Source organism: Eubalaena glacialis, chromosome 7 (genome assembly GCF_028564815.1).
Source record: "Eubalaena glacialis isolate mEubGla1 chromosome 7, mEubGla1.1.hap2.+ XY, whole genome shotgun sequence".
Lineage (NCBI taxonomy): Eukaryota > Metazoa > Chordata > Mammalia > Artiodactyla > Balaenidae > Eubalaena > Eubalaena glacialis.
The window spans coordinates 33,562,589-33,590,162 of record NC_083722.1 but is presented as its reverse complement, the minus strand read 5'-3'; the positions used below and the strand labels follow the sequence as shown (position 1 = coordinate 33,590,162).

General features: G+C 51.7%; 2 protein-coding genes and 1 long non-coding RNA gene across 4 annotated transcripts in view; 1 reads left to right on the top strand and 2 right to left on the bottom strand.

The window, feature by feature from the left end:
- The window catches only part of C7H6orf132 (chromosome 7 C6orf132 homolog), a 32,386-nt gene extending 20,630 nt beyond the window's left edge, over positions 1-11,756 (bottom strand). The window contains exons 1-2 of one of the 2 annotated variants that reach the window (XM_061196222.1): positions 11,436-11,756; positions 1,945-2,051 (exon numbers count right to left, since the gene is read on the bottom strand). In XM_061196222.1, the coding sequence (XP_061052205.1) occupies positions 1,945-2,051; positions 11,436-11,580 (252 nt within the window). In that variant the 5' untranslated portion in view covers positions 11,581-11,756. Of the gene's footprint in view, positions 1-1,944; positions 2,052-3,223; positions 3,361-11,435 lie in introns of those variants that run through there. The other variant, XM_061196223.1, reaches the window with a different exon arrangement.
- Positions 11,757-13,911: 2,155 nt separating this feature from the next.
- Positions 13,912-20,067, bottom strand: LOC133094476 (uncharacterized). Its single transcript, XR_009701469.1, has 4 exons — positions 19,998-20,067; positions 19,635-19,743; positions 17,057-17,242; positions 13,912-14,497 (listed from the first exon to the last, which is right to left on the bottom strand). It is a non-coding gene; the product is annotated as an uncharacterized LOC133094476 (long non-coding RNA).
- Positions 20,068-25,633: 5,566 nt separating this feature from the next.
- On the top strand, positions 25,634-27,193 carry CIMIP3 (ciliary microtubule inner protein 3). Its single transcript, XM_061197440.1, has 2 exons — positions 25,634-25,708; positions 26,864-27,193. The coding sequence occupies exons 1-2, from the start codon at positions 25,634-25,636 to the stop codon at positions 27,191-27,193; spliced, it is 405 nt and encodes a 134-aa protein (XP_061053423.1).
- Positions 27,194-27,574: the final 381 nt, after the last annotated feature.

The following is a 27,574-nucleotide window of genomic DNA, read 5'->3' as shown; positions in this document are numbered from 1 at the left end:
TCTGCTTGGCCCAGACCAGATCCAAACCAGAGGACCCAAGCCAGAAAGGAGGAGAGCAGAAAGGCAGGGACCTGCACTGATTACTGAAGGGGCCCAAAGTGGGTGGGTGTGTGGGTGGGAGCAGGGATACAGGATGCCGGCCCATCAGAACAAACTCAGCTGTGCCGCATTAACCCTTTACTTGCTGGTGCAGATCTGAGGGAGGAGCCAGGACAGCAAGAGCCACTCAAGGGGAAACAGCCATTTATTTAAATATTTTAACAACCAGAACAGGCACTGGTGTGTCAGCCCTGGGCGCCCACCACTGTAATTCTTAGTATGTGTGCTGGGAGTAGGTGAAGGGAGAGAATCGAATTCACCTCCAGCGATAGAAAATCTCAAAATTATTTCATCTGCATGTATGGGTGCCATAACCCTGTAACAAACAGTTTTATGCATTTCTGGAAACAAAGTTAGGGGTGGACTCATTTGCTTTATACCTTTTTGTTGGTGGTGGTGTACCCTCTCTATTCGTCTGTGATGTCCGTGAATTGCTTTTGTAAGTAGAAAATAAATTACTTAAAGTTGTATTCCCAGAGGTCTGTGTGCTCAGCCCTCCACATACAGGCCTTGGGGTCGCAGCAAGGAGACTGTAAGACTCAGTCCCTCTCACAAAGAATCTCGGGGTCTGGTTGGTGAGCTTGGACAACCCAGAAAAAATCAGTGATGGTGCGAGGGAGATGGTTGTGCTAGGCAGTGCTGGACAGAACTTGTGGGTGCCCCGGACTGAGGCATGGGGTGCCGTGAGGTCTAACGGGCCCCTGAGAACTCAGACCAGGATTAGGTGCCTTGTCAGTCGAGGCAGAACAGAGCCCCATGGAGGTATGGGATGCTGTGATCCCAGTGACTGTATTGTCTCAACCGGGACCCAGGTCTCACAGACAGTAGTGAACCTGGAATTTATGAGGCTGGCAGTTTAGGCTCTAAATCTGGGCTGTCGCTTACGGTAGCCACTGGCCACAAGTGGCTACTGAGCCCTTGAAATGTTGCTAGTCAGAAGTGGGATGTGTGCTCTAAATGTGGCACACCAGATTTTGAAGACTTAGTATGAAAGAAAGAATGTAAAATATCTCAGTATTTTCTACATTGATTAAATGTTGAAATGATCATCTTTGGACTAATTTTACCTATTTCTTTATCATGTAGCTACTAGAAATTATAAAATTACACATGAGGCTCACATTATATTTCTATTGGATGGCACTGGTCTAGGCTGTCCCTGAAAACCCAGTCACAGAGCAGTTGTTTTGAGTATCTTTCCCTTTAGAGAACAAAAGCCGAGCCACAGGTTCCAGAAGGGAGTTTTTGGTTTCTGGCAGTTTCAGACCCACAAACAAATCAGTCCCAAATGCCCTTCTCCCAAGGGTCACTGCTATTTGACCTTCGAGACAGTTCAGGTGCCACCTCTTCCAGGAAGCTTTCCTTGATCACTGCCCTGTAGCTGGATTGGCTACTCCTGCTCTGGCCTATGTTCTAATAGTCTGTTTACTGATTCATCCCCTGCACTGGGCAGGGAGTTCCTTGAGCAATGCTGGCTCAATCATCTCTGAATCCCAGCATCCAATGCAGGGCCTGGCACAGAGCAGTCAGCCATCGGTGACTGTGGAATATGAATCCTGCTGAGCTGGAGGTACCCACTGCTGCACTGCCTCTGCACGCAACTTCCCCATAACCTCTCCTTAGGTTACGACTCGGAGGAGCTGACACCCCTAATCCCAGCCTTCCTGCCATGAGCCATGCCTCCTCCCAGTAGCCACCCTGGGTTGGCATCAGGAAGGAAGGGAATGGACAGAGGGTAAGGCTGATGACCACTCGGGCCAGGGCAGGTGGGGCTCCCTCCTCAATGACAGCCAAGGTGGCCCATCCAGAGCAGACCCACAGACCTCAGGGCAGAACCGTACTCACCAGTGGAAGAAAGGTCAGCAGGGGCCGGACTCTTGGCCGAGCTTTCAGCGTGGCGGTTCCTGACTCACTCACTGTGTCAAATCGGTTGTCTCCATAATAGATGCCGTCTAGAGGAGACAAGTGAGGGGAGACCATGAGCTGGAGATCAAAGGCACAGGGGCCAATGGAGTTTAATCAGGAAAACTGAGTTTAATCAGGCCACGCAGTGGCCCCTGCTGGACCCAGCCCAGCACCTCTTATATAACAAGATCCTACGGGTGGGGCGTGTGCTTTTGGGACCAAGTGAAGCAGGATTGGGAGGGACTCCAGGGGCAGTTTCTTAGGGTCTCCTGAGGCTTTCAGCCGCCAGCAGTCCTCTCTCTCCTCATCCACCCCATATAGGTCCTGAGCCTTCACTCCCACAACAAGTTCCTCCTTTTGGGGCCCTGAGAGCTTGATCAAGGCCCCAGCTAAAGCTTATCTCTGAGAGAGGGAGGAAAACAAGCTGGCTTTTCTCTTGAGTGTTTGAATTTCTAATCTGGAACAAGCAGAGCAGATGAGGCCGCCCAGTGGCCCAGCACCCACCTTCTGGACTCCTCTAACCCAAGATTTCTTTAGCTCCCAAACCATCAATGGTTGGGGGCATGGCTCCATCTGATGCGCTCTTGAGGACAGAGCAGAAATAGGATGGTAGGCTCCACCTGACTTAGTACAAATCCCAGCTCTGCCAATGACTCGCCATGTGGCTTAACCTCTCTGGGCCTCAGTTTTCCCATCTGTACAACGGGAACAATGACAGTGTCAGTAAATGTGGTCCCGTCCTCTGCAGGAAGACAATACAGGACCTTTCTCTTCCTCTAGTTGCTGGACCTGTGCTCTGGGCTGTTTCTACAGTAGTGGGAACTATTGTAGATCGTTTTCTCAACCAATCTCCCTCATGACTCTTAACACACATTGATGAGAATTTCACACACTGTCACCTCCGAGAGGCAGGGGTCACTGTGGACCTCCTACTACATGGGCCATGAGCAAGGAGGGCTTTCTCCATTTACCAGGGCCGAGGGACTTCCTCTTCCTCTATAGCCAGAGGGGAAAGAGGAGAAAGGTCAAAATTCCAACTAACCAGAATCCTACTAACTGGAACATTGGATGAATGGTGGTTACTTTGCCTCTTGCACATGACTTTAGGAGAAAAGTGCAAGAGTTTAAAGATTCCCACATAGAGGGCCTTGACTGTGACATGGAGGCTCCGGGGAGCACCCCAGAAACAGGACACAGAGTCCTTTATGTGCTGCCCTACCTGGCAGAGAGTCGGCTGGCACATTCCAGATTCTCCACCTCTCAAAGGGGCCAAAATGGCGAGTTTTCCCCATGTCCCCGGAAATTCTAGTTCCCAGCGCTGCCCCGTTCCGTCCCGTCCACTCTGGGCAAACACGATTCCCCAGTGGTGGCTGCCAGGCTCCATGCCTAAGGCTGGAGACCAAGATGCCAGATGGTGGGTGGGGAGGGAGAGGGGGGGTTGTAAGAGTGCAGATTTGGCACAATCAGAAACAAGAAAAGTAGAAATAACTGGACACCCCCAACAGCTACCACTAAAACCCACCCAATTCTCACTGGCTTCTAAGCATCTGTGTGTGGACACCAGGATTTCCTGGGACATTCTCTAGATAGTGCTGTTTTGATCACCAAGACGTTATACTGGGGGTGGGGTGGGGACTAACACAGGCATGCTTCCAAGCAGACCTTCCCTCTCATTATTTTATTTAATCTCTGCACCAGTGTTGGGGTCTAGGGAGCATCCTTTCTGCAGCTGAGTTACCACAATATGAATAGTTACTCTTATTGTGTGCCTAGGAGTTTTAGAAGCAAGCAATCTGGCAAGTTGATCACTATAATAGCAGTAATAATATAAGACTAGGTAGAATTTATTGAACACTTGTAATGGGCCAGGCACCCTTCTAAGCATCTTATACATTATTAATTCATCTAATTCTCAAAACAGCCCCTTGCAATTGGTATGATCACCATCCCCGTTTTACAGATGAGAAAACTGAGGCACAGAGAGAGATCTAATAACTTGCCCAAAGCCTCAGAGTAAGTGGTGAAGCCGGGGTCTCTGCTCCAGGGCTGACCTCTGAACCACTATACTGTACACACTGCTCCCAAAGTGGGGAATCCTGATCCCGCCATTTATAGGATGTGGATGGGAGGATGGGGGTGTGAGGGGCAGGGGTGCTACTGGAGGGTATGGGAGGCTTGGCTGTAGCCAAGAAGCAGTGCTGGGGAGGGGTGGGAGGTGAAGCAGCTTGCCCAAGGCCCACACCGGTTAGGGCAGAGCCAGGTCTGAGCCGGGGCCATCCGACCCCCACATGCACCCACTCTACACACCTCACAGATTCCATGACTCAGCCCTGATTCTGAGCCACTGTTGTCTCAGTTGGTTTGTGGTTGTTTTGAGCAGGGCAGCCCTTTCTAAGAATACGATTGTTCTCTGGAATACCTGTGTAAGGCGAGCAGCTGTGGTAGAGACAGAAGTGGAAGGCCTGGGTGGCTCCCTCCCAAGGGGGCACCTCTTGGAAATGCAATTTGATTTCCCCATTCTAAGAGGTGTGGCTGGGAGTCGGGGAAGGAAATGTGATGACAGAAGCAGAGTCAAAGTGGTGTGATGTGAGAAAGACTCGGCTGGCCACTGCCGGCTTTGAAGATGGAAGGGGCCACGAGCCAGGGAGTGCAGGCAGCCTCTAGAAGCTGGAAAAGGCAAGAAAACATTCGTCCCTAGAACCTCCAGAAAAGAACACAGTGCTGCTGACACTTTCATTTTAGCCCAGTGAGATCAGTGTCAGACTTCTGACCTACAGAACTGTAAGATAATAAACGTATGTTATTTCAAGAAAAAAAAAAAAAGAGGTGTGTCTAGAACCTGACAGACTTTCCCTGGGCCCCTCATACCTGGGCTCAGTTCCCAGTTGGTCAAGGCACACCAGCAGGTGAGGCAAGTGTGGCCACTACCATAAGCCGGGTCCCCAAGAGTTCAAGGTCAGGGCTGGGGCTTTCTGAGCCTCACGGTCAAGGTCCAAAACTAAACAGAAAGACAATAGAGTCCAACCTTGGGGATTTTCCTGTGGAAGTAAATGAATGTTGCTAGGATCAGTGTCAGGGATACTAGAATGGGCCTTCCTGGGAAGCAGCCCCCTCCTCAATTGAAGAGATTAAAGGAGGGCCTCTTGAAAAAGGAATGGACAGTGAGGAGGTGAAGCCGGAGACAGACAGGAGGCTGAACAACTCTACCCACGGTGGGGAAGCCACTGGCAGGCGGGTGGCCCTTTGCCCTCTTGTCAGGGAGAGCTCTGCGTCTGGACCCTTGGGGCTGCCCTCTTTGCCGATGGGGAGACTGAGGCCCTGAACGGATGGGGCTGGTCCAAGGTCTCAGAGCAGTGGTGGTGGTGCCAGGGCTCAAACGGGGTCCCCAACTTGCAGTGCTGGGCTCCAGGCACAAATAATGGGGTGCCTTACACATGGCGCGTGGCTTGCTGCCTCTCCCCGAACAGGCTGACCTGGTTCTCTCAGTCTGGGGCAGGGCGTGTGTGTGTGTGTGTGTGTGTGTGTGTGTGTTAAGTGGAGGGGAGAACAGCCAGCTTTAGGGGAGCTGAGGGCTGGGCACAAGTGGCTGCCTCACTTCCAGCCCTTCCTTTCTCCTTCTCTCCAAAAGGAGGAACCTCTCATTGGGTCTTTGGCATTCGCTTACTTACAAAGGTCAGGGTTGAAAGTCTGATAAAATGCTCTTCTTCCCCCAGCCCGAAAGCTGCCAATGGATCTCCATGGAGGCTGAGCTCTGGGACAGTTATTTAGCTCTTTCCCCAGATCCTAGACAGGCCCAAACTAGAGAGGAAATGAATGATAAAAATGTAACTGTCTGACACCTGATACGCCATATTACAAGCTGGGCACCATTCTAAGTGCTCTTTACATCCCCCTTCACAAACCTGTGCAGGGCTTCCCTGGTGGCGCAGTGGTTAAGAATCTGCCTGCCAATGCAGGGGACACGGGTTCGAGCCCTGGTCCGGGAAGATCCCACATGCCGCGGAGCAACTAAGCCCATGAGCCACAACTACTAAGCCCACGCGCCGCATCTACTGAAGCCCGTGTGCTCTAGAGCCCGTGCTCCGCAACAAGCCACCACAATGAGAAGCCTGCACACCGCAACGAAGACCTAACGCAGCCAATAAATAAATAAAATTGTTTTTTAAAAAAACCTGTGTGGGAGGTACTCTTATTATCCTCATTCGGCAGATGAGGAAACTGAGGCTCAGAGAGGTTAAGTCCCCTGCCCAAGATCCCACAGCTGGTGAGTAAAAGGGGCCAGGATTCAAGCCCAGGCAACCTGACTCTAGAATCCAATTCCCTCTGGTCACAGCCAGGACAGCAAGGAAATCACACAGGGATTCAGCATCTCTTTCCTTGGTCTCCTGTTCTTGCAGAGTGAGACTGGAAAGTTGGTGAGGTCTAGAGGAGACAAATGCATCTCGGAATCAGATCTGGGGTCACACCCCAGCTCCTCCATGTAGCACCTGAGGACTCAGGCTGGGTTTCCCCACCTGGCAAATGGGGATCATTTGGGGAGAAGCCTCCCAAAATCAAGGGAGACAAAAAAGCTAGCAGAGGTGAGAGGAAGGCTGGGGTAATGGTGTGGGGTCCCAAATTTCCAGGAGCCCCCAAATGGCCCCAGGAGCACTGGCCACAGGTCTCATCGAATTCCAGGTGCTTAAAAGCGGTGGTGTTCTAGCTTGGGAGAGTTTGCTACCTTGACCAGTGTAACCCAGAACCCAAAAACAGACCCTCACCTCTACCCCACTGAAGTTGGGTATCTGATCCTTGGCCACTAGGGGAAGGCCAGCCTTTCAGGGACGCAGCAGGGGGCCCCAGGTGAATGTAACCCACAAATGGCTGATGAGGCTCTTCCTTGCTAATTAACAGGGCCACATGACAGGAACCTGAAAAGGCTGGTCTGTCCCAGCAAGCTCCAGCAGGTCTGACCTGGTGCGCCGGAGAGAGGCCTTTGTCCAAGCGCAGAGGGGACTCTGAAGGTGGCACTGGGCTGGGCTGGGCTGGAGCCACAGAGTGCGGGGGGCGGGCACAAAGGGAGGAGCCTTGGGGTTGGGTACTGGAGGGGGGAGGAGTGCAGCAAACAGGCCCTCCACTTCCAGGCTAGGACACGCTACCCAAAGTATGGCCTGTAGACCTGCCGGACTTCACCTGGGAACTTCTCAAAGTGCATCTGGATCTGATCTTAACAAGGTCCCGGGTGATTGGATGCACTTTAATTTTTGAGCTGCCTTGAGCTGAAATGCCTTTGAGTCATTCAACCTATCTGAGCCTCTGAGTGTTTCCTCAATTGAGAAAACATAGTTTTTAGTATAGTGCCTGTTTCAATAAATAACTGATAATAATCATGATGATGTTATTATTGTTATTAATTTATTGGCTGGGAGAGAAAGGGCACCCTGTAGCCAGTCTGCAGTGGTCAAGGGAGGGCCTGGCTTTCTGAGCTGAACTACAGGAACAAGAGGAGCTTATATAATGGGGCAGTAGAGAGGGTGTGTGTGTGTGTGTGTGTGTGTGTGTGTGTATGTGTGTGTGTACTGAGCTGCAAGCAAACCACAGCACACCTCCAGGGGACAGGAGTAAACAAAAATCTCCTTCACACCCCTGCCATGCACAGGTCAGCTTTCCTTTCGGTAGGCTGGTGCCAGCCTGTCCCTGGCCAGAAATATGTGCTCAGCCCCTGGGGTTCATGGCTTCCTACCTGTTAGCCCGGCCTGAGACACCAGGTCAGGGGACCCCAGGAGCAGGAATACCAGAACCAGTAGCCACCTTAGGGAGCACTGGGGTTCTCCTGGATAAGGAGCTGGGACAGTCCCTATACATTTATTTAGAACTGCAAAAAGTCCTCAGGGGAAAGAGAATGGCCCAGCTCCATCTGGGGAAGGAAACCCCAGGATTCTCAAATATTCCCATATAAAAGAATCACCCAGGAGCTGGTGAAAAGTCCAGAATCTGGGTCCTAGTCCAGTGATTCTGACTTCATGTACCCCAGGTGGGCCCCCTGGAATCTGCATTTTAAATAAGTGTTCTAGGTGGTTGGGAGGAAGGTGATTTACATTTTGGAGGAACAAGAAAGAAGGGCCCCCAGCAATCAGGGCATCCTATTGGTGGGGTGGGGTGGTGGTAGATAAAGAAGCTTGGCTCAACTAATCCAAGAGGCAAGGGAGGAGTCCTGAGTGACTGGCAGCCTTGTCTCAGGCTGCAGCAAGTCCCTTATCGTGAGATTTGCAAGGATCCGCATCTCTGCTTTCTCACGTACTTTAAAAGCAATTGTGCAGCCTTTTAAGACCCTTGTGTGGGCTCACAGGAGGCTTAATTAGGATTGCAATCGCATTAAGTGAAGCCCTTCTAATAGTTACTGGATAAATGTTAGGGAAATCCTGTAAAGAAAAATTTACCTGTCACCACCTTCACATGACTGTTTGCATTTTACCTGCTGCACCCAGCCTACCCTTGTGCAAACAGATTTTTACATGACTGTAGCCACAGAGCAAGTGGTTACTCCTTAATTCCCTTACACACTCCCACACTGATTCTTCCCCCTCCATCCTACCGGCTATTCTCCAAGGGCTGGATACCGCCAGCATCTCAGAGAATGTCACAGACTCAGGGACCCTATGAAACTCTAATCCCAACCCCTTTGAGATCTTATCATGGCCTCTACATGCCTCAGCTACAGGAACTGAAGCAGGAAGTGCTCAGAGTTGGAAATGCCCTGACAATAATAAATCATGCAGGAGTTGACAGATTTGTTCTGTAAAGGGCCAGCTAGTAAATATTTTTGGCTTTGTGAGCCATACTGTCTTTGCTGCTGTGACTCAACTCTGCCCTTAGTAGCATGAAAGCAATCACAGATGATATGCAAATGATGGGCATGGCTGGCTGTGTTCTAATAAAACTTTATTTACAAAAACAGGCCATGGGCTATAATTTGCCAATCCTTGTTTTAGTGTTTTTCCTTTCAATGCTCTTCAAAGCACTGCCATATCCCAACCTCAAGAAGTCATTCTGTAAGCAGTCTGGACACCAGACCCATTTAACAGAAGAAAAAAACTGAGGCCCAGAGAGTGGCTAGGCCCCCACTTATTGACAGAGGTGGACTCCAAAACAGGTCTGGGATCTTCATCACATCCCAGAATCCCCAACACTGGTCCTTCCCCTCCCCAACTCCGAGCACATGTCCTGTTCAGCAGGAAGACCTCTGCTACACCCACTGGCACCCTGAGGAACACCCCAGAAACACTGGAGAGCCATCCTGCTGGGTGCACATTGCTTCCCACCCCTCCATGTGGTGCAACCAGGCTGAGTCAGATGGAGACCCAGCCCTGCCCTGGAGAACGGGAGGAGGTGCCTCCCTGGGCTCCAGCCCTGCTGGTGGAGGCAGCAGTTGGCTAGAGGTGACAGGGCACCATGCCTGCACTTCTCTACTGGAGGGACTGAACCCCACCTGCAGTCTGTTCAGTGCAGGCAAAAATGTAGAGAAGTATGTAAGGCAAAAATGTACAGAAGTGTGTAAGGCATTCCCCTTGGGGAAGGAGTTGGGGGGGTGAGGGGGGAGGTGTTCTCAAGCAGATGCCCCTCCAGTCAAATTCACCCTTGATTACCTTCCACAAAGTCCACTCTGCAAGCCGGCTAAGAGTGTGGTCTCTGGACCCCCACTGCCTGGGTTCAAATATTGGCTGTGCCTCATGAGGGAAACTGGGGGGTAATGGCAATGTCCCAAAACTGAATTGCACTGATGGTTACACAACTTGATAAGTCTACTAAAAAAATCAGTGAACTGTACACTTGAGAAAACCCTGGCTCTGTCATTTAAAGCTGTGTGATCTTGGGCATGTTACTTAACCTCGCTGTGCCTTGGTTGCCTCACCTGTCAAACAGGATCATAGGCTAGGATTCAACAAGTCAACAACACAAGGACTTTAGAACGGTACCTTGCACCTAAGAAGGGGTCAATAAATGTTTGGGACCCAGGCGAGGAGAGGCGTTTAGGCCTCACAGAGTTGTACTTGGCAGGACATGTGTGTTTGTTAAGTTCCTAAACCCTGCCTCCAAGCCACCCTGGCCCTCGTAGGCTTTGCTCCTGCTGTTTGCTCTCGAAATGCTGGGTGCCCTTCCCTCTCAGCTCACATGCTAGTTCCAATCAGAGGTCATCTCTCTCTGTTCCTTTTGCACTTACTCTTTTATAGCAAAGACTCAGAAAGGGCTAAACAGCATTCGGTCAGCTCTGTTCACCAGCTGGTCTGAGATCCTTGGGCCAGAGAGAGGCAACGTCTTTGTTTGCCCTGCTCCTGTCATGGTGCCTTGTGTCCCAACTGTGACAACTTGGGTGCTGAAGTGAATCCAGTAGCAGGGGTTGAGGCTGTAACATCTTCTGTGGGTCCCCACACAGTGGCCATAAAGGTCAGTGAAGGTAATGGGGTGACAATGAAAGCAGGTGAGGTAAAGCAGTGATGGGTGACCCTCCTTGGGCCCAGAAGCTCAGATCATACACAAGAAGTGAATTCTTGTCCCCACCCCCTGGATTCCCCCTCAGTTATATAGGGTACAAACTGCAGAAAGATGCAGTGATAAGGTGACCCACAGGCAGAACCCAAAGGCAGGGTGGGCATGGTGTTTTCAGATGCCTGCAGACACACCACCCTGATTCAGGGGCCAGGGGCAGCTGGCAGTCAGGAGGGGCTTCCTCAGCCTCCCCTGTCGGGTCTGGGGCTTCTCCCTCTGAGCTCATAGGCAACCCGGGCCCCAGGTTGACCTGGCAAGAGCCTGTGACCCCAATCAGTGACTTGGTGTCTGGCACAGGCTGGTATCCCGCTAGCAGTGGCTCCTGTGGATTTTTCCTGGGCCTCCCCAGGGCAGAGCCAAGTGTGTGGGCGCGCAGATAGCAGCTCCCTCTCTGCCTGTGACCCCGGGCCAGGAGAAGCGGGGCTGGGAACTGGGGGTGGGGAGACGGAGGAAGCGGAAAGAGTGGGGGGTTGAAAGGACCACCCCCAAGTCCTCAGATCCAGGGGAACACTCTGTACTCAACAGTACTGCTGGGGGGAAGGGTGAGGGAGGGCACTGCAAACCGCGGGAAGCCTTTCTGACAACAATAACGCAAACATAACTTCCACAGAGGAGGGAAAATAAACACTTCGGAAGAGGGACTAAGAGCAGACGCGGGGACCCCCGCAAAGGCCTCCAACCTCGCTGTGGAGAGGGGCCCCTCCTTCCCTTTCCCGGAGACACCTCTCTCGCCGGAGGCTCCTGCCCGGCCAGCACACAGGTTCAAACGCGTTCCTTCCCCTCTGCGCTGCCGCGTCTCCCGCCCTCGAGGCCGCGGATCGCCCGGAGTCCCGGGAGGAAGGCCGCCCCCGGGGTGGGGGGACCGCCCGGCAGCCCTGCGCCCTCCGGCTCCCGGGCGCACTCACCGAAGTGCCGGGTCCCCTCCTCCGGGGCCTCCTGGGTGAAAATCCAGGGGGGGTTGGTGGCGTAGAGGGAGGTGGCGGGAGGGTTGGCGTGCTTCTTGCCGAAGAGTTTGCTGAAGGTGCCCTGCACCGTCGGGTTCTTTTTCATGCTGCCGCCGGCCGAGCAGGCGCCGGGGAGGACCGTCCCTCCGCCTCCTGCCCTGCTCCGGACTGGACTCCTCACCGTCTCCCCAGGGGCCTCTACCAGGCCATGCCCCGCGCCGTCCTCCCCGCCCGCGCACCGGGAGACAGGTGCTGCGGGCACCGCCGCTCGCCGGGAAATGCGAGCTACCTGGACAGGTAAGAGGCTGCGGCTGCGACTCGGCCCCGCCCCGCAGACGCCGCCGCCGCCGCCGCCCCGCCGCCCCGCCGCCCGACTCCCCCGGCTGCATTCCTGCCGCCTCCTTCCACAACTGGCCATTGTTGGCGGGGCCCGGTGGGCCCGGGACCTCGCCCAGCCCACGCCCAGCCGCGGAGACGACCCACCCCCTCCCTCGGGTCGCCTCCCGGCCCCCCTCCTCCACCCCTCGTCCCCCCGGGAAGGGAGGGCGCAGGCCAGTTCTCAGCTTCTCAGGAGGTGCGTGACCAGGTCGATCCGGAACTTCGGAAACGACTCTTGCGCCCAGCACTGGGGCAGTGGCCGGCCACAGCGCGCGCGCTGAAGGGTTCTAGGGGCCCTCAGAAATGCCGGCCAGGAATCTTCCATGCCTGTAAGGCAATGCCCATAAGAAAAAAAGGTAAAAGCAATAAATAAAAAAACTAAAAAAGCAAAAAACTAGTGTCCCGATCTGATGACTAGGGCGGAAAATATCCTCATTGACAGAGCTTCAAAGAACATGTAGGATGACTAAATCCTGGCATTTTTTTTTAAACACCAAATTCCTTTTCTTTTTCTTTTTTCTGTGAAGCTAAGTGAATATATATTTTTTAATTGAAATATAGTTGAATTACAACATTATATTAGTTTCAGGTGTACAACATAGTGATTTAATATTTTTATAGATTATATACCATTTAAAGTTATCATAAAATATTGGCTATGTTCCCTGTGCTGTACAATATGTCCTTGTAGCTTATTTATTTTATACATAGTAGTTTGTGCCTCTTAATTCTCTACCCCTATTTTGTCCTTCTTTCCTTCCTTCTCCCCACCTCCACTAGTTTGTTCTCTATATCTGAGTCTGTTTTCTGTTGTGTTATATTCATTCGGTTTATTTTTTAGATTCCACAAATAAGTGATAGCATTCAGTATTTGCTTTCTCTGTCTGACTTATTTTAATAAGAATAATACCCTCTAGGTCCATCCATGTTGTTGCAGATGGTAGGATTTCATTCTTTTTATGGCCTAGTAGTATTCCATTGGGGGTGTGTGTGTGTGTGTGTGTGTGTATGTATACACATTTATCTGTATACATATAAATGAAATATCGTCTGTATCCATTCATCTGTTGATAGACACTTAGCTTGCCTCCATATCTTGGCTATTGTAAATAATGCTGCTGTGAACATTGGGGTGCATGTATCTTTTGAATTAGTTTTTTCATTTTCTCCGGATATATACCCAGGAGTGGAATTTCTGGATCATATAGTAGTTCTATTTTTATTTTTTTGAGGACCCTCCATACCGTTTTCCATAGTGGCTGCACCAGTTTACATTCCCACCAACAGTGTATAAGGGGTCCCTTTCATCCTCTAAGTGAATGTAATTTCTAAAAACTCCAGGTGGGTCAAGCCCACAGAGGTTCAGTTCATTCTCCAGGGAGACGAGCTGTGAACCTTTAAGTTGCTTCAAGTTCTATACTAGCTAGGCTGGGGGTGGCTGTCCACCAGGGGAGGTCCCATCAGATGAGGACCCGGGAGACTGTGTGAAAGATGCAGAGAGTAGGGGAGAGTCAGTCCAAGGGGTTAGATTTGGATGCTTTCTGGGCAGCAGGGGTGGAAGGCTGGGTGCGGGGTGATCAAGTCACAGATAGAGTGTTTCCCCTGAGCTACCCAATCAGAACCCCTGCTACATTTCTCCTCCTCTTTCTCCCAGACAGTTGAGGTGGCACTGCTCTTTGTACCAGATATTTTCCCTTCAACTTTTCATCTTGAAAAATCTGAAAGACTAGTAAAATGACCACCTGTACTCACACACACACACACACACACACACATATTTTTCATTTTACTGACAGTTGAAAGGTGTGGATATCATGGCACATCTCCCCACACCCACCACTACTTCAGTATCCATTGCCTAAGCATAAAGACATTCTCCTAAATGACCTCAATACAGTTATCACACTCAAGAGATTTAAGATCGATAGACTATTAACATCTGAAATATACTCCACATTAAAAATTTCCCAATTATCCCCCCAAGATGTCATTTTAGTTTTTGATTTTTTTCCAGTCCACAGTCCAATCAAGGTTCACACATTGCATTTGCTCGTCATGTTCCTTTAATCTCTTAATTTAGGGCAGTCCCCTGCTTTTGTTTGTTTTTCATGACAGTGACATTTTTGAAAAGTCCCTCCAGTGTCAAGGGACAGGATGAGAAGGGCCCTCAAGGCTTGTGGCTGTGAGGTCATTGTTTTCCCACCAGGAGGGGAGGGACTGAGGAACAGATTGGGGGACAGAGCATCTTTAAAAACACTCGTGTTTCCCAAATGTTCTTGGGTGGTGACACACCTGTGCTCAACCTTGTCCTATCCCACCCACTCCCATGGCACTCCTGGAACCAATTCTTGTTCATTCAAGGAGTATTTGTGGAGGCTGTTCCAGTTGCCTGGTGCTGTGCTCAGGGTTTTTGATAACTGGGGATAGAAGAGAATTATGGAAGTCTTATTTCTACCATGGAGGATCTTGGGGTCTAATCAGGAAGCTGGGTTTACATGATTCAAGGTGGCAGACCATGATGACCAAGTACAGAACAGTGACTGCTGTCACTAATACATACACAACAGGAATTCAGAGGAGGGGAGGTCAGCATGGGCTGGAGAAGTCCAGGAAGGCTTCTTGGAAGAATTGAGATGTGAGCTGGCCTGTGAAGGATGACAAAGATGTTAATAGAGACCAGAAGGAGCCCATTCTAGGGCATCCACACATACCCATATGATCTGTCACTCCACGCCCCATCTCCACATCATGGCTCCTCCCACTGTCCACACAGGAAGGGCACAAGGGGACCCCAGATGCCCCATCATACCCTGGACATCATCACAACCCACCCAAGTGCTCTAGACACTCAGGCATGAGATAGGGGCTTCCTTCTTGGAGACCTCTGAGGTACGAGGCCCCTCCCACCTTGGGTTGCTCCTGGGCTCTTACACCCTGAACCATCCCCAGCAGAGCCACCATCCATTGGCTCCATTCATGTACAACTTCCACCATACAACTAATATTCTTGAGAACCGCTGTGTGCGCAGCTCTGGGCTGTGAAGGATCCAGAGAAATCAAAGACATGGTTCCTGAGTTCAAGTTGCTTTAGTCTATTTGGGGAGACAGGGAGAGACACATGGAGAGATGAAGGGTGGGGAGGTAAATGATGAGGGGGAGACTAACAGTGGAATTAACAGAGGTTCAGAGGAGGAGCAATCAGGGTGGTCTGGAGGATCGGGGCATGGGGGGGCATGTAGGAGGAGCAAAGACCTTTGCAGGGGCTTAGGATGGTGGAGCTGGGAATTGGGGGTTGGAAGGGAGGTCACAGCAAGGTTGGCCAGGGTATGATGGGCTTAAAAAGGCCAGCTGGTAAAATCAGAAACAACCCAGATTGTCCAGCTAACAATGACTGGTTAAATGAATTATGGCATATTCACACAATGGAATAATAATGCAACTCTAAAAATGAATGAGTCAGCCGACTGTGTCCAGTTATCTACAAGATAAACTGATAAGCTGTTGACAAAACCGTGTGTGTGTGTGTGTGTGTGTGTGTGTTACCATTTGGGGCAGGATAAGTATGATCATATTTGCTTGTATTGGCACAGAGAAACTATGGAAAGATACATAAGAAACTAGTAAAAGTAGTTACTGGGGGGAAGTGGGGGGAACTGGGCAAATGGAGTGGGAGGGAGAATTTTCACTGAACACCTTTTTACAGTTTCTAATTTTCAAACCATGGTAAATATATTTGCTGTTTAAAAATTAAAGAAAAAAATAACTCAGCAGGAGAGTTTAGTCTAGAAGTGTGGACCACCACGAACCAGCAGCCTCTACATCATCTGGGATCTTACTAGAAATGTAGGATCTCTGGCTCCATTCCAGACGTTGGGCAACCTCTCTGGGTCTCCGCTTGTTCTTCTGTAAAACCGGCTATTAATTTAAGGCCATTGTGAGATTCAGTGAGCTGTTGCATTAAGGTACCCAGCAGAGGATCTGTATTTTAACAAGACCCCCAGGTGATTCAAGAGCATGTTAAGGTTTGAGAAGCTCAGGCCTAGAGTCAGTGGTTACCAGGCAACGGAGCAGGCAAGGGTGACTGGTGGTAACAGCTGTGTATAAGGATCATCTAGCGCTGGATGAAGGGCCAGGAGAAGGAGAAAGTGTAGGCTGAGGGGCTAAGAGAGGCTGCGTAATTGATTGGTTCATTGGTTAATCAGTTGGTATTGATACAAGCAGGAGGGGATGTGGACACGCGTGCTGGTGGTAGAAACAGAAAGTAAAGTTGTTAGTTTGTAGGACATTTCTTAGGAAGAAAGGAAGGGCTTGGTAAACAGCTTGCATATAGGGAAGTAGAAAAAACGACAACAACAAGAACTCTGGGCCCGTTTCCTCGTCTGTAACATGGGAGTAATAACAGTACCCCCGTCTGAAGGTTGTTAAGTAGATTAAATAAGATAAAGGATGTGAAGTGCCAGCACAGGGCCTGGCACCCAGGGGCCACTCCTCAAGTGTTTGTTCATTTCTCCTCCTTCTGGTCCCCTTGCTTTTGGCGTTAGTTTTGGTTGGGGATGGAGGAAAGGGGGGAACGAGAGTGACCCATGCACACCAGAAGGGTTTGAGGCTGCTGAGTCTGGACAGCAGGGCTCTCTCTGCCCTTACACCACCCATTTCACCCAGATTCCACTCCCATGTTGGTGCGTGAGGGGTGGGCAGTTTCTGGCAGCTTTGGAGGCTTTCTCTGGAGCAGGCTTGGGACCTGATTCTCTGTCCAGCTCAGCCCCCCAGACCATTGTAGCCCCACTCCATCTAATGACAACACCTCACACCTGCTCCCCCAGGAAAAGAAACAGCCAAATAACAGGCTCCCGTCGAAACAGCCAAAAGCCCAATCCTGTAATTAAATCTCGGCTCAGCAATGACTTAGTCACCTCCAAGAGCCAACTTTACTGGCCGGTTCTGGAATATGGGGTGGGATGAGGGCCTGGCAGGTGCAGTCTCCCCAGAGACCCAGCCAGGCCTTTGTCAGAGCTGTGGTCTCTCCTCCAACAAAGCCAAACACTCCTGGCTGGGGGAGTGCACTCTGAGTGGGGGGAAGGCAGGCTGAGAGACCCTGAGAGTCACCTCATTCCCCGACCCAGGTCTCTGCGGCTAGCTCTGCAGGGGCAAAAGTCAAAACTCCTGTCATGCCAACTCCCACATGCCACTGAGCTGCAGCTCACCTCATCCAGGCCCGTGTTCCAGGCTGGAGACACCTTCTGCCAGACCAGCTCCTGAAACTGTTCCCTTCAGCCTGCAGGGCAGGGTGGGCTTCAATCCCCCCAACCTTGGCCTTCCTCTGGGCTGGGCAGGTGCCAGGAGATGTCATCAGGCTGAGAGAAAGTCTGGCTGGTGTGGAATCCTACATCCTGAGAAGGGGGTCAGGGTCATTACCTGGTGCCTAAGAGTGTGAGGATCCAAGGCCCAGCCCTGGGTAGGGAGTGGTGTGTTCGGGGTGCTGGGGAGAGACTCATTTCACTTTGTAACTGTGGGCTCTGTGGATGGGACCATGGCATAGTGGGAAAGACCCTTGCTGGGGAATAGGTTTGAATCCTGACCGTGCTGTTTAGCAAGGGTGTGACCTTGGCTGAGTTACCACCTCCCTCTCTGAGCCTCAGTTTGTTCATCTGTAAAACAGGGGCTATTAATGTAGGTTTTTATGCAATTCAACGAGATAAAGGGTTAAGATACCAAGCAGAGAGTCTTGACTCATGATGATTACTTAGTACCTACGTGCTCCTGCCCCGGTTCCCTACCCTGACTTTGGGCATGGAGGTGCTAAACAGAGAATACAAAGACAGAACAGAGGCCCTGAGAGGCTGCACAAGAGCAGTACCAATTCTACAAAGAAACTCAAGAAGGAAAATTACACCGAGGCCCAGGAGACAGGGTGGGGCAGGTGCCTACAAGGTTACCTCGAAGGCCAGACAAAAACATCCCATTGTAAAACACATCCCACCATCTGAAGTCATGTGTCTATGTTAAAAAAAAAGATTGTTAAGTACAAAAGCAAAGAACAAAATTTCATATAGATTGTGACTACAGGTAGATAAAGTGTATTTGTGAATGGCCAGGGGTTAGCAGGAAACAAGACCGTGGAGATGGCTCAGGGGGAATGCCAGGACTACATGTGGGATTTTTACTTTTCAGTAATGTGCTCTGTTGGTAGATCATTTGTTTTAACTTAAAATTCTACAACTAATAAAGAACATAATTTAGCATGGAATACACGTTCTTTTTTAAAAGAACACTGGATGGGGGTGGGGGTGGTGTGTGGAGATGTGGAGTCTAGTGGCTCTTCTGCCACTAACCTCCCGTGAGACCATGGAACCTTCCTGAGCCTCAGTCTCTCCATCTGTAAAATGGGATGGCGGACTCCAATGCTCAGGTGTAGTTTCTCATCTCGTTAAAGTGCTCATTGGCTTGCAGAGCAGAGGCAGAACAGCATATGAGGCTGTCTGGCCCTCCTGTACAGGGGGTCTCTGAGGAAAGCGAGGTGAGCACTGGGATACAGGAAGCATTTCCTGGGCATGGCCGTCTCCTCTGCACCAGTCCTGTGCTCTGGTGTGGGAGGTCTAGGCTTCAAGATCAGTCCCTACCCTCTAGGAATCAGCACAGCCCTGCAACACTTCTCACGTGTTCTGGAGACCAACACTAGAACGGGGACTTTGAGCCCTGGGTGCGTTTCCATGCGACCTCTCCTGGGTCCAGCTTGTCTCTCTCTCTCTCTCTCTGTGTCTCTCTCTCTGTGTGTGTGTGTGTCTCTCTCTCCCTGAGACCTGGAAGGAACAGCAGCTGCATCTGCCATTCACTGAGCATCTTTTCTGTGTCAGACACGGGGGTCGAGTGGATTATGTGCACTAACCCACTACCATCAAGTCAGCCCTGCAAGGAAGGGGCAATACACCCATTTTATGGATGGAGAAAAGAAGATTTCAAATGACATCTACTCATACTCTATGACCAGTCAATTCTGTCTTAGGAGTAGGCCCCAAAGAAACCTTCACCCTGGTCCATAAGGGGACGTGGATGTGATGTCACTGCAGTGCTGTTTGTGGGGATGGGAAATTGGAGACACCTGGCTGGAGAAGGGATACACAGCATTTGGAAGCAAGGAACTAGATGCTCGTATAGCAACGCAGATGGATCTTAAAAAACAGAACGTAGCGATCAAAGTAAACAACATAATGAGATCTAAAACACACAAAACCACTTATGTAAATGAACACTACTTACACACAAAACAACAATATATATTTTGCAAACACATATGAACAAGAAGATACTCATTAAGCACATTTGAATGGTTGCCTCTGGTGGGGGTGGGTTGAGAGCATGGCTGGAGACTGGAGATAAAGAGGGAAAATTAATACAACAAGAGAGGAGGACTTCATGGACCAGTGGTGATAATGCACCATGAAGTGAGCTGTAGGAATAATTCAGACACCTGTACTTGAAGTCCAACAAGGGAAACTCAAGTAAGGATCAGAGAGGTTAAGTAATTTGTCCAAATCACACAGCAGGTAAGGAGGAGTGGAGAGGATGTTTAAATAAGCAGGCTACCTCTAAGTAGCCTGCAAGGCAGTAGCAGGACCCTGAAAGCCACATGCCTGCACCTCAACAGAGGTGTGTGTGTGGCAAGGGGTGGGGGTGGTCTCTGGATCTTCCTGGGCTCCACAAGTCAGCCCTGAGTCTCACTAGCTCTCCCCATCCTTCCCAAACACCCACTGAGCGCTGTGGGGTACAGATCACCGTCCTTACCTTCCGGGAATTTTGATGAGGAATAAAATGAACTCACGCTGGGAATGTGGCAGAGAAGTCAGAAAGGGTGGGCTTCCCGGAGACAGGACTGATTCAGTGTTGTCTGGAGCTTAGAAATGATAATAACAATATAACTCAGCGCCTACCATGCAGCAGGCCCTGCTCCAAGCTCCCGTTCCCTCTTCCCCACCCTCTCCCAAGCAAGATATCATCTGCCCAGAGCCTTGGAGATCCCTGAACAGAGGCTCCGGCAGGGCTGCTCCTCCTCCCCTTCCTCCCTGCCTGCCTCCCCTCCTGGCCTCTCCCAGCCTCCTCAGAAATTAGGGGTCATTACCATCAGGGCTCACACCTGATGGTCATTACCTCATATCTCACAATCTGAGCAGAGCGTACAAGTCATCCACACCTCAACCCCCAATCTGCCTGTGGGCCCCAAAATCTACCCCATGCCCAACAGTCAGTGCTGACACAGTTCCAGGAAGGAAACAAGTCCTGGGCCCAGCCCAAGCCAGTGGGCTGAGGGCAGGAAGTCACCAGCTTGCTTTGCCTCCACCACCCTGGTCCTCCGCCTTTCCTCCCCCACTGACTCAGGGAGAAGCCCAGGGCACTCCTACATGTGGCGTTTCTGACACATTCCTGGAAGGTGCTCACCAAGTCTGGTGTTGGGGAGATGGGACCCTAAGGAGATGTGTGTGGGGAGGGGTCAGGTTTTGAAGATGGGGAGAGGACAGCCCATTCAGCCACCTACCCCTCAAAGCAATTACCCACCCAAACATAATAAAAGCTAATAGTTATTGAGAGCTCACTCTGTGCCAGGTACTGTCCTAAGTGTTTTGCCCAACTCTGTTAGTTAGGGACCTTTAGCCCAACCATTTTACAGATGAGCAAACAGAAGTACAGAGAGGTCAATTACTTGCCCAATGTCACACAACTGATAAAATGGTAGAGCCAGGATTCAAGCTCAGAAAGTCTGGCTCCTGGGCCTGCAATCCCATCCTCTATACCACAACAACCCACCATCGATCCGCTCACTGACCATCTGCCCATCCACTCAACCATGGCCACCCCACCCAGACACCTGTCTACTCACCTATCCATCCCTTCATCTCCTAACCCCCTGTTTGAAGTGGTCCAGGAAAGGGAACAGCAAATATTGAATACAAAGGCTTAGAGGGGAGAGAGCAGGACATTTTAAAAAAATATTTACTTATATATTTATTTAGGCTGCACCAGGTCTTAGTTGTGGCACGTGGGATCTTCCTTGCGGCATGCGGGATCTTTAGTTGCCATGCAGGATCTTCTGGTTGCGGCATGTGAACTCTTAGTTGTGGCATGCATGCGGGATCTAGTTCCCCCACCAGGGATCGAACCTGGGCCCCCTGCATTGGGATCACAGACTCTTACCCACTGGACCACCAGGGAAGTCCCAGGGCATGTTTAAGAAAGTAGTTACTGCATAGAGTGAGGGAAAAGATAGCAGGAGATGAGACTAAGAAGGTGACCAGGGCTCAAATCAGGAGGGTCTGCCCATCCACCATCTATCCACCTGCCCACATCCATCCACCTGCCCATGCACTTTCCCACTCCTTTGTCTGTCCATCCATGGGTTCATGTGTCCATCCATCATCCATCCATCCATCCATCCATTCATCCACCCATCCTTCATCTCTGTACTTTAGAAGGCAGATAGAAAGAGAGGAAGAAAGAGAATGGAGAGTTGGCTGGCTACATTTATTCCCCGCCAGTGATCTCTCATGAAATCACGAGAAACATGAGGGTGCCTGGAGGAATATTAGGACTGCTGGAGGCACCTGAATAACTAGGATGCTTTCCTCCTCTCTCCACTCACCCCACTACCCACAGCTCAAAGGTCCTGGGAATTGTGGGAAGAAGGAAGTGCAGAGTGAGTCAGTATCAAGGTTGTAAGACCCATCCAGACCTTGAAACTTCAGCCCTCAGCCCTGCCCCTGTATCTCCTTAGGAAGATAGAAGGAATTGTGTTGTCAAAGAGGTGTCACAATGCCCCCAGCCCCATACAATTCTCCCTACCTTGGCATCCCAGTACCCTCCCAAGAGTCCCTGAAAACCTCTGGAGCCCCTGGCCACCAGAAGTTCCATCTCATCACCAAGGAAGGCCCTGGTCAAGGATGTCCCAGGTAGGATGACATCACAGTGTTGGATTAGGGCAGCCCAAGGTCACAAGAAGTTTGACTGGCAGAAAGGAGCATGAAGGCCCCAGCCAGGCCCACCTGTGCTGGGAGCTGAAGGCCTCTTACAAAAGGCTTAGGTGCCGGTGACACTGCCTGACTCTTGTTCCCCAACTGTGGAGCTGTCATTGTCTCCCAGGAGGCAGGGGATGCAGGCAGGAAGTGGGCCACCATCAACTCCTCTGGTTCCTGCCCCTTCAGTTCCCCGAGAGGCTTCCTGGACTGTTAGTTTGCATGGTCCCACCTCCTAGGCAAACTTGTGACAAGTAATAATGCTGGCAAACGTTTACTGAGTGCTGAAGAGGTCTACGTACCTTGCCAAGAATATCTCATTAACTCATGGTAACACTATGAGATAGATTCTCTTGTTATTCCCACTTCATAGATGGGAAAACAGACACAGCGTATTATAAATTACCAGGGGGAATTCCCTGGTGGTCCAGTGGTTAAGACTCCATGCTCCCACTGCAGGGGGAACAGATTCGATCCCTGGTTGGGGAACTAAGATCCTGCACGTCGTGCGGTGTGGCAAAAAAAAAAAAAAAAAAAAAAATTCACTGAGAGCAGGTACCCAGTGGGTGGTGGAGCTGGAATTTAAATTCCAGGCCGTCCTGCTACACGGCGTCCTGAGGGAGCTGAGGCCCCCGCTAGGCCTTCCCATTGACTCCCTTCAAAGTCCCCCTTGTCCACACCGCAGGCAAATATGTGCTCATAAAGGTTCAGGGGAGTGTGTTGACACCTCGGTGTAGGAGCTGGACGAGGCTGATGATAATTACCATTTGCTTTTACAGCTCCCGCGACTCATCACCCTCCCCCCGCCACCACAAGCTGGTGCAGTAGATAGCCTTATTAGCCCCATTTTGCAGATGAGGCAAGTAAAGCTCAAAGAGGTTCAGCTACTTGCCCAAGGATGCCTGACCTGTAAGGGCAGAGTCTGGTCCTGAGCTCAGCCTTCAAACTCCAAAGGCCAGGCACATTTCCAGTACCAGGTGCCCTGGGAGCCTTCGCCAGCTGCCTCACCCAATGCTATTTGCATTTTCACAGGGCACAGGCCCTCCGTGAAAAAGCGAGGTACTAATGGTGGAGTGTCAGGCATGGGCTAGGCCAGCAGATGGGCAAGGGGCCTGAAGTATTTGGGAGGACAGACATATCACAATGTCTTCTTGCCCTACTCAGAAAGTGCCACGCTTGAGTCTCTCTCTTCCCCATTCTACATCCTGGTATAAGGGGAAAACGTATACATTGTATATCTAAAAGGCCTTGGTGGAAGTCATAGAGGGAGGGGGTCAGATTCCTTCTTTTGGTTCTAACTCAAAACCCAATTGAAACAGGGTAGTGAGATTCTGAAGGGAGGGAAGGGGCTGGTGGGACCCTCTCCTTGCCCTTTAAGCTTCATTGCCCCACCCCCATCCCCCCATAGAACAGGAGGAATGGGAGGCTTAAGGCTGCAGGAAGCAGATAGGGGAGATGGGGATCTTCCTTCAACCTCTAAACCAGTTTTCTCAACCTTGGCACTATTGACCCTGTGAGCTGATCATTCCTTGCGGGGGCGGGGGTGGGGATGTGTGGCTGTGTGCTGACCTGTGCAGTGTGGGATGTTTAGCAGCGTCCTGGCCTCTAGACATCAGTAGCACCCCCCAGTAGTGACCACCAAAAATGTCTCCCGGCATTGCCAAATGTCCCCTGGGAGGGGGGAATACACCCAGTTGTGAACCATTTCTCTAAAGTCACACACACACACACACACACACACACACACACACACACACACACACACACACACGCTGTGCATTTGACAGGGAGGATCTCCTGAGAGGGGAGGAGATGGTTAAATGAAACCAGACGTTAACCTGGAAAATATGCAGTGGGCCCCACCCTCCCTCCAGAGCTGGCCGGATAGGGTGTTCTCAGCCCTCTGAGTTTAGTCGCCTGGAGCCTGGCTGGGCCCCCGGAAGGGGCAGGGCAAGGCTGGGACTGCCTGGGCCTCCTCCTCATCCTCCTCCTCTTCCTCCTCCTCCTCCTCCTCTTCCTCCTCCTCTTCCTCCTCCTCCTCCTCCTCTTCCTCCTCTTCCTCCCCCTCCCCTTCCCCCTCCTCCTCCTCCCCCTCCCCATCCACCTCCTCCTCCTCCTCCTCCTCCCCCCATCCACCTCCTCTTCCACTCCCCCTCCTCCTCCTTTCTCTCTTCCTCCTCCCTCTCCCCTTCCCCGGGGCTGTCCCTCTGCCCCGGTTTCTGTGTGGGTCTCGTCCCTGGATGTCCTGGGGGTCCTGGGCCCCCCTAACCAGGGTCCCAAGTGTAGGGGCAGCAGCAGCAGCTGGGGCATAACTGACGGGAGACCCAGGGCCTGGGCTGGGGTGGAGAGGGAGGGGAGGATGCAAATCCTGGTTCCTGCACTAACTGGTCACTAGTCATGCGACTTCTTCAAGGTTCTTACACGCCACTCACTAACCGTGTGAACTTAGGCAAAGCTTAGGTTCCTCTGAGCCTCAGTTTCTGCGTTTGAAAAATGGGAGTAACATCTCAAAATGGCTCTTCGGGGCTTTTGCAGAGCTGAGTGGTTAGCACTTGGTAGATTCTCAATCCTGTTAGCAAAGAGCATTGCCCTTCCCCCTGTAGGAAGATCCCCCTGACCAACTCTTCTGAAAGCACATGCCTCTGTCACCCCTCACACCAGCTCCCGAGCCTGAGGTGCAGGTTCCAGGTGGCCAAGACTGCTGGGGAGCAGGGGCTGGTAGGAGGTGGGGCCTCTGCAGTTCCTTCACCTCTATGGCCACAGGATGAACCTTCCCGTGGTGTCAGGAGGACCAGAACCTCAGAATCATGCTTTTTGTTTTGGGTGGGGGCTGTGTTGGGTCCTTGTTGCTGCGCGCGGGCTTTCTCTAGTTGTGGCGAGCGGGAGCTACTCTTCGTTCCGGTGCATGGGGTTCTCATTGCGATGGCTTCTCTTGCTTCGGAGTATGGGCTCTAGGGCACGCAGGCTTCAGTAGTTGTGGCGCAGGGGCTTAGTTGCTCTGCGGCATGTGGGATCTTCCTGGATCAGGGCTCGAACCCATGTCCCCTGCATTGGCAGGCGGATTCTTAACCACTGCGCCACCAGGGAAGTCCCCAGAATCATGCTTAACATGGAAAAAACCCAAGCCACCTCTGTGGCCCAGGAAAGGAAAATTCTGCAGGGCCAGGCCGTCAGCCTCAACACTGAGGATAAAGAAATCGTCATGGACTCTATAGCAGTGATTCTCACTGCCCTCAGGAGGCACTGGCAATGCGAGAGACATTCTTGGCTGTCACAATTGGGATGGGGGGCTACTGGCATCTAGTGGGCAGAGGCCAGAGCTGATGCTAAGCATACTTCATTGAAGGACAACCCCACAGCAAAGATTTATCCAGCCCAAAGTGTCAGTGGTGCCGAGACCTAGGAACCCTGCTCCCCAGGGCTTCATATTTGTGTTCATATGTGTAGTGTCTTTTTGTTATTTCCACACCCAGAGCCTGGTTTACAAGAGGAGCTCAGGAATAGTTTTGCACGAAAAGATGGTGCAACTGATGTCACATCCTCAGCTGCACTAAGAGATAATTCATAGAAGAAACCTCACACTCGCGGTGTGTCATCCTGTCTGTGCAGGGTCCACAGACCCAGAACCGAAATCCAGCATTCAAAACCCCAGAGTGTCCTTGCCAAACTGAGGCATTGGGCTGCCCTCTCTCACCAGCGAGCCTGAGGGCTGGGGAGGGGACGCCTTGACTGCTCGCCTGCCACCCAGCACCCCTGGCAAGGGCTCAGCAAGGTGACAGAATGAGGACAGAAATGAATCGGCAGGCCCTGCCCCACAGTGCTGTGGATATGGCAGTACACCCTGTGGAGTACAGGGTGTGGTCCCTGGGGTCGGCCAGGCCTGGGTTCCCATCGCAACCTGGCTCCTTACCAGCCACGTGACCCGAAACATGGGAATAACCTCCTTACTTCAGTTTTCTCAATTATAAATGGGGCTAATAGTATACCTTCCTTAAAGGGTTAATGTGAGGATTCACAGAGAAAATCCACTTAAAGAGTTTGGCGCCGTGCTCGTAAATGGTGGTGAAAAATGAGCGTTGATTATCACTGTCATACCTCATTTCCGGTGCTTGCCCCTCTGCTTGTAATCCTGCGTCCCAAGGCTGAGGCTGGACAAGTCTGGGAAGGCTGCTGATGGCTCGTGCACCCCTCCCTCTCTCCAGCTTGGCTCTGTGCCAGCACTGGGTTAAGCCCCAGAGACACAGGTGAATAGGATGTGGTCCTGATCGCTGGGAGCAGTTTACGGGCTGTTGGGACATTAGCAAGAGCCCGGAAGGACCACAATTTGGGGTTAAGATGAGGCAAGCACAGCACCTAGGGCGCAAAATATTGTAAGGAAGCACTCACCATGCCCTTGCACGAGTCTGAGTGTAAGTACCTCCTTAAAATGTACACCCTTGCCTCACCCTAGTCCCAGCCCAGCAAAGGACCACATCCCAAGAGGAGGGCCTGAAGGCACAGAGGAGGGTGAGATGGGGGCAGAGACTGCAGCATCTGAGGCTCCCTGGAGGAGGTGTCATGAGGGCTGCTGGCTTGGAAGGATAGGGAGAATTTTGAAGTGCAAAGCTGAGGGCACATATACTGCTGGGTAGGAAACTATGGGAGCAGAGACTGCCTTGGAGAAAAGCCCTGGGCAAGTTTGAGTTGGGCAAATAGTTTGTAAATTAAATGCAAAAGAATGTACATTACGACTTGGGTATAGGGGGTTTCTTTTGTAAGAAGGCAGGGGTTCAACTTCTAGTAGCTCTGCAGCTAGGGATTCCCTCCCAGTTCCCTGGGGCCTCAGCAGAGAGAAGATGGGTTCCCCTGAGATTTGTAGCCTGGGGGAGTGGCTCCAGGGCCAGCAGAGCTCCAGGGCGGCTCTGTGGGCTTCTGACCAGTGCCCCTGTCCCCTCCCTCCTGCCTCTGGCCCTCGCGGTCAAAGTCCCGGTGTCCGATGCACCAGCTCTCCCCTTCTTTCCTTCCTCCCAGGACTCACAGAAACCCTCAGTACCCAGCCATGGGCCAAAGATGCCATCAGGCAAAAAGGTGAAGGCTCCACGCTGTCCCCTGTCCCGGTCGTGGAAGCAGGACCATGCGCAGACTCTGGCGGCAGCCTATGTGCCGGTGGTGGTGGACCCCAGGGGGCAGAACCCGGACAAGTTCAGGCTCAATTTCTACACCTCCCAGTACTCCAACACCCTGAACCCCTTCTACACCTTGCAGAAGCCTACCTGCGGCTACCTGTACCGCCGGGACACCGACCACACCCGCAAGCGCTTCGACGTGCCTCCTGCCAACCTGGTCTCGTGGTGCTCGTAGGCCTGTGCCAGTCAGAAGCCCCCTACCCTGCACCCTCACCCCCATGATCCCGGGTCCCAGAGGGGAAGGGCTGCTCCCTCCTGGAGGAGCAGAAAGTGCCTGGGCTAGGACGGCTGTGCCCTGCCCACTGTCAACAATGGCAAAGGGAGGTCTCACTTCTCAGCAGCAATTAAAGTTTGTCCTTCCTTTCCCTGGCATCTGAATGGGTGGCCATGGGTGGGTAGACTGAGGCCACAGGGGTGTTGTAAGCAACGTTATGTCCAGAGGTGCCTGAAGACTTGGAAAGACTTGATTCTCATCATCTCACCCCAAGAGTAACCCCAACTCCCCTCCAGAGCCTGAGTCCCAAGCAAAGTCCATACTGGCCACGCCCTCCCAGTG

What these genes read in the sequence shown, in the direction of transcription:
- CIMIP3 (XM_061197440.1), top strand. Translation starts at nt 25,634, where the DNA reads ATGAGGACAGAAATGAATCGGCAGGCCCTGCCCCACAGTGCTGTGGAT. An exon ending in TACACCCTGTGGAGTACAGG is followed by an intron (nt 25,709 to 26,863) that starts GTGTGGTCCCTG and finishes CCTTCCTCCCAG; the next exon opens with GACTCACAGAAACCCTCAGT.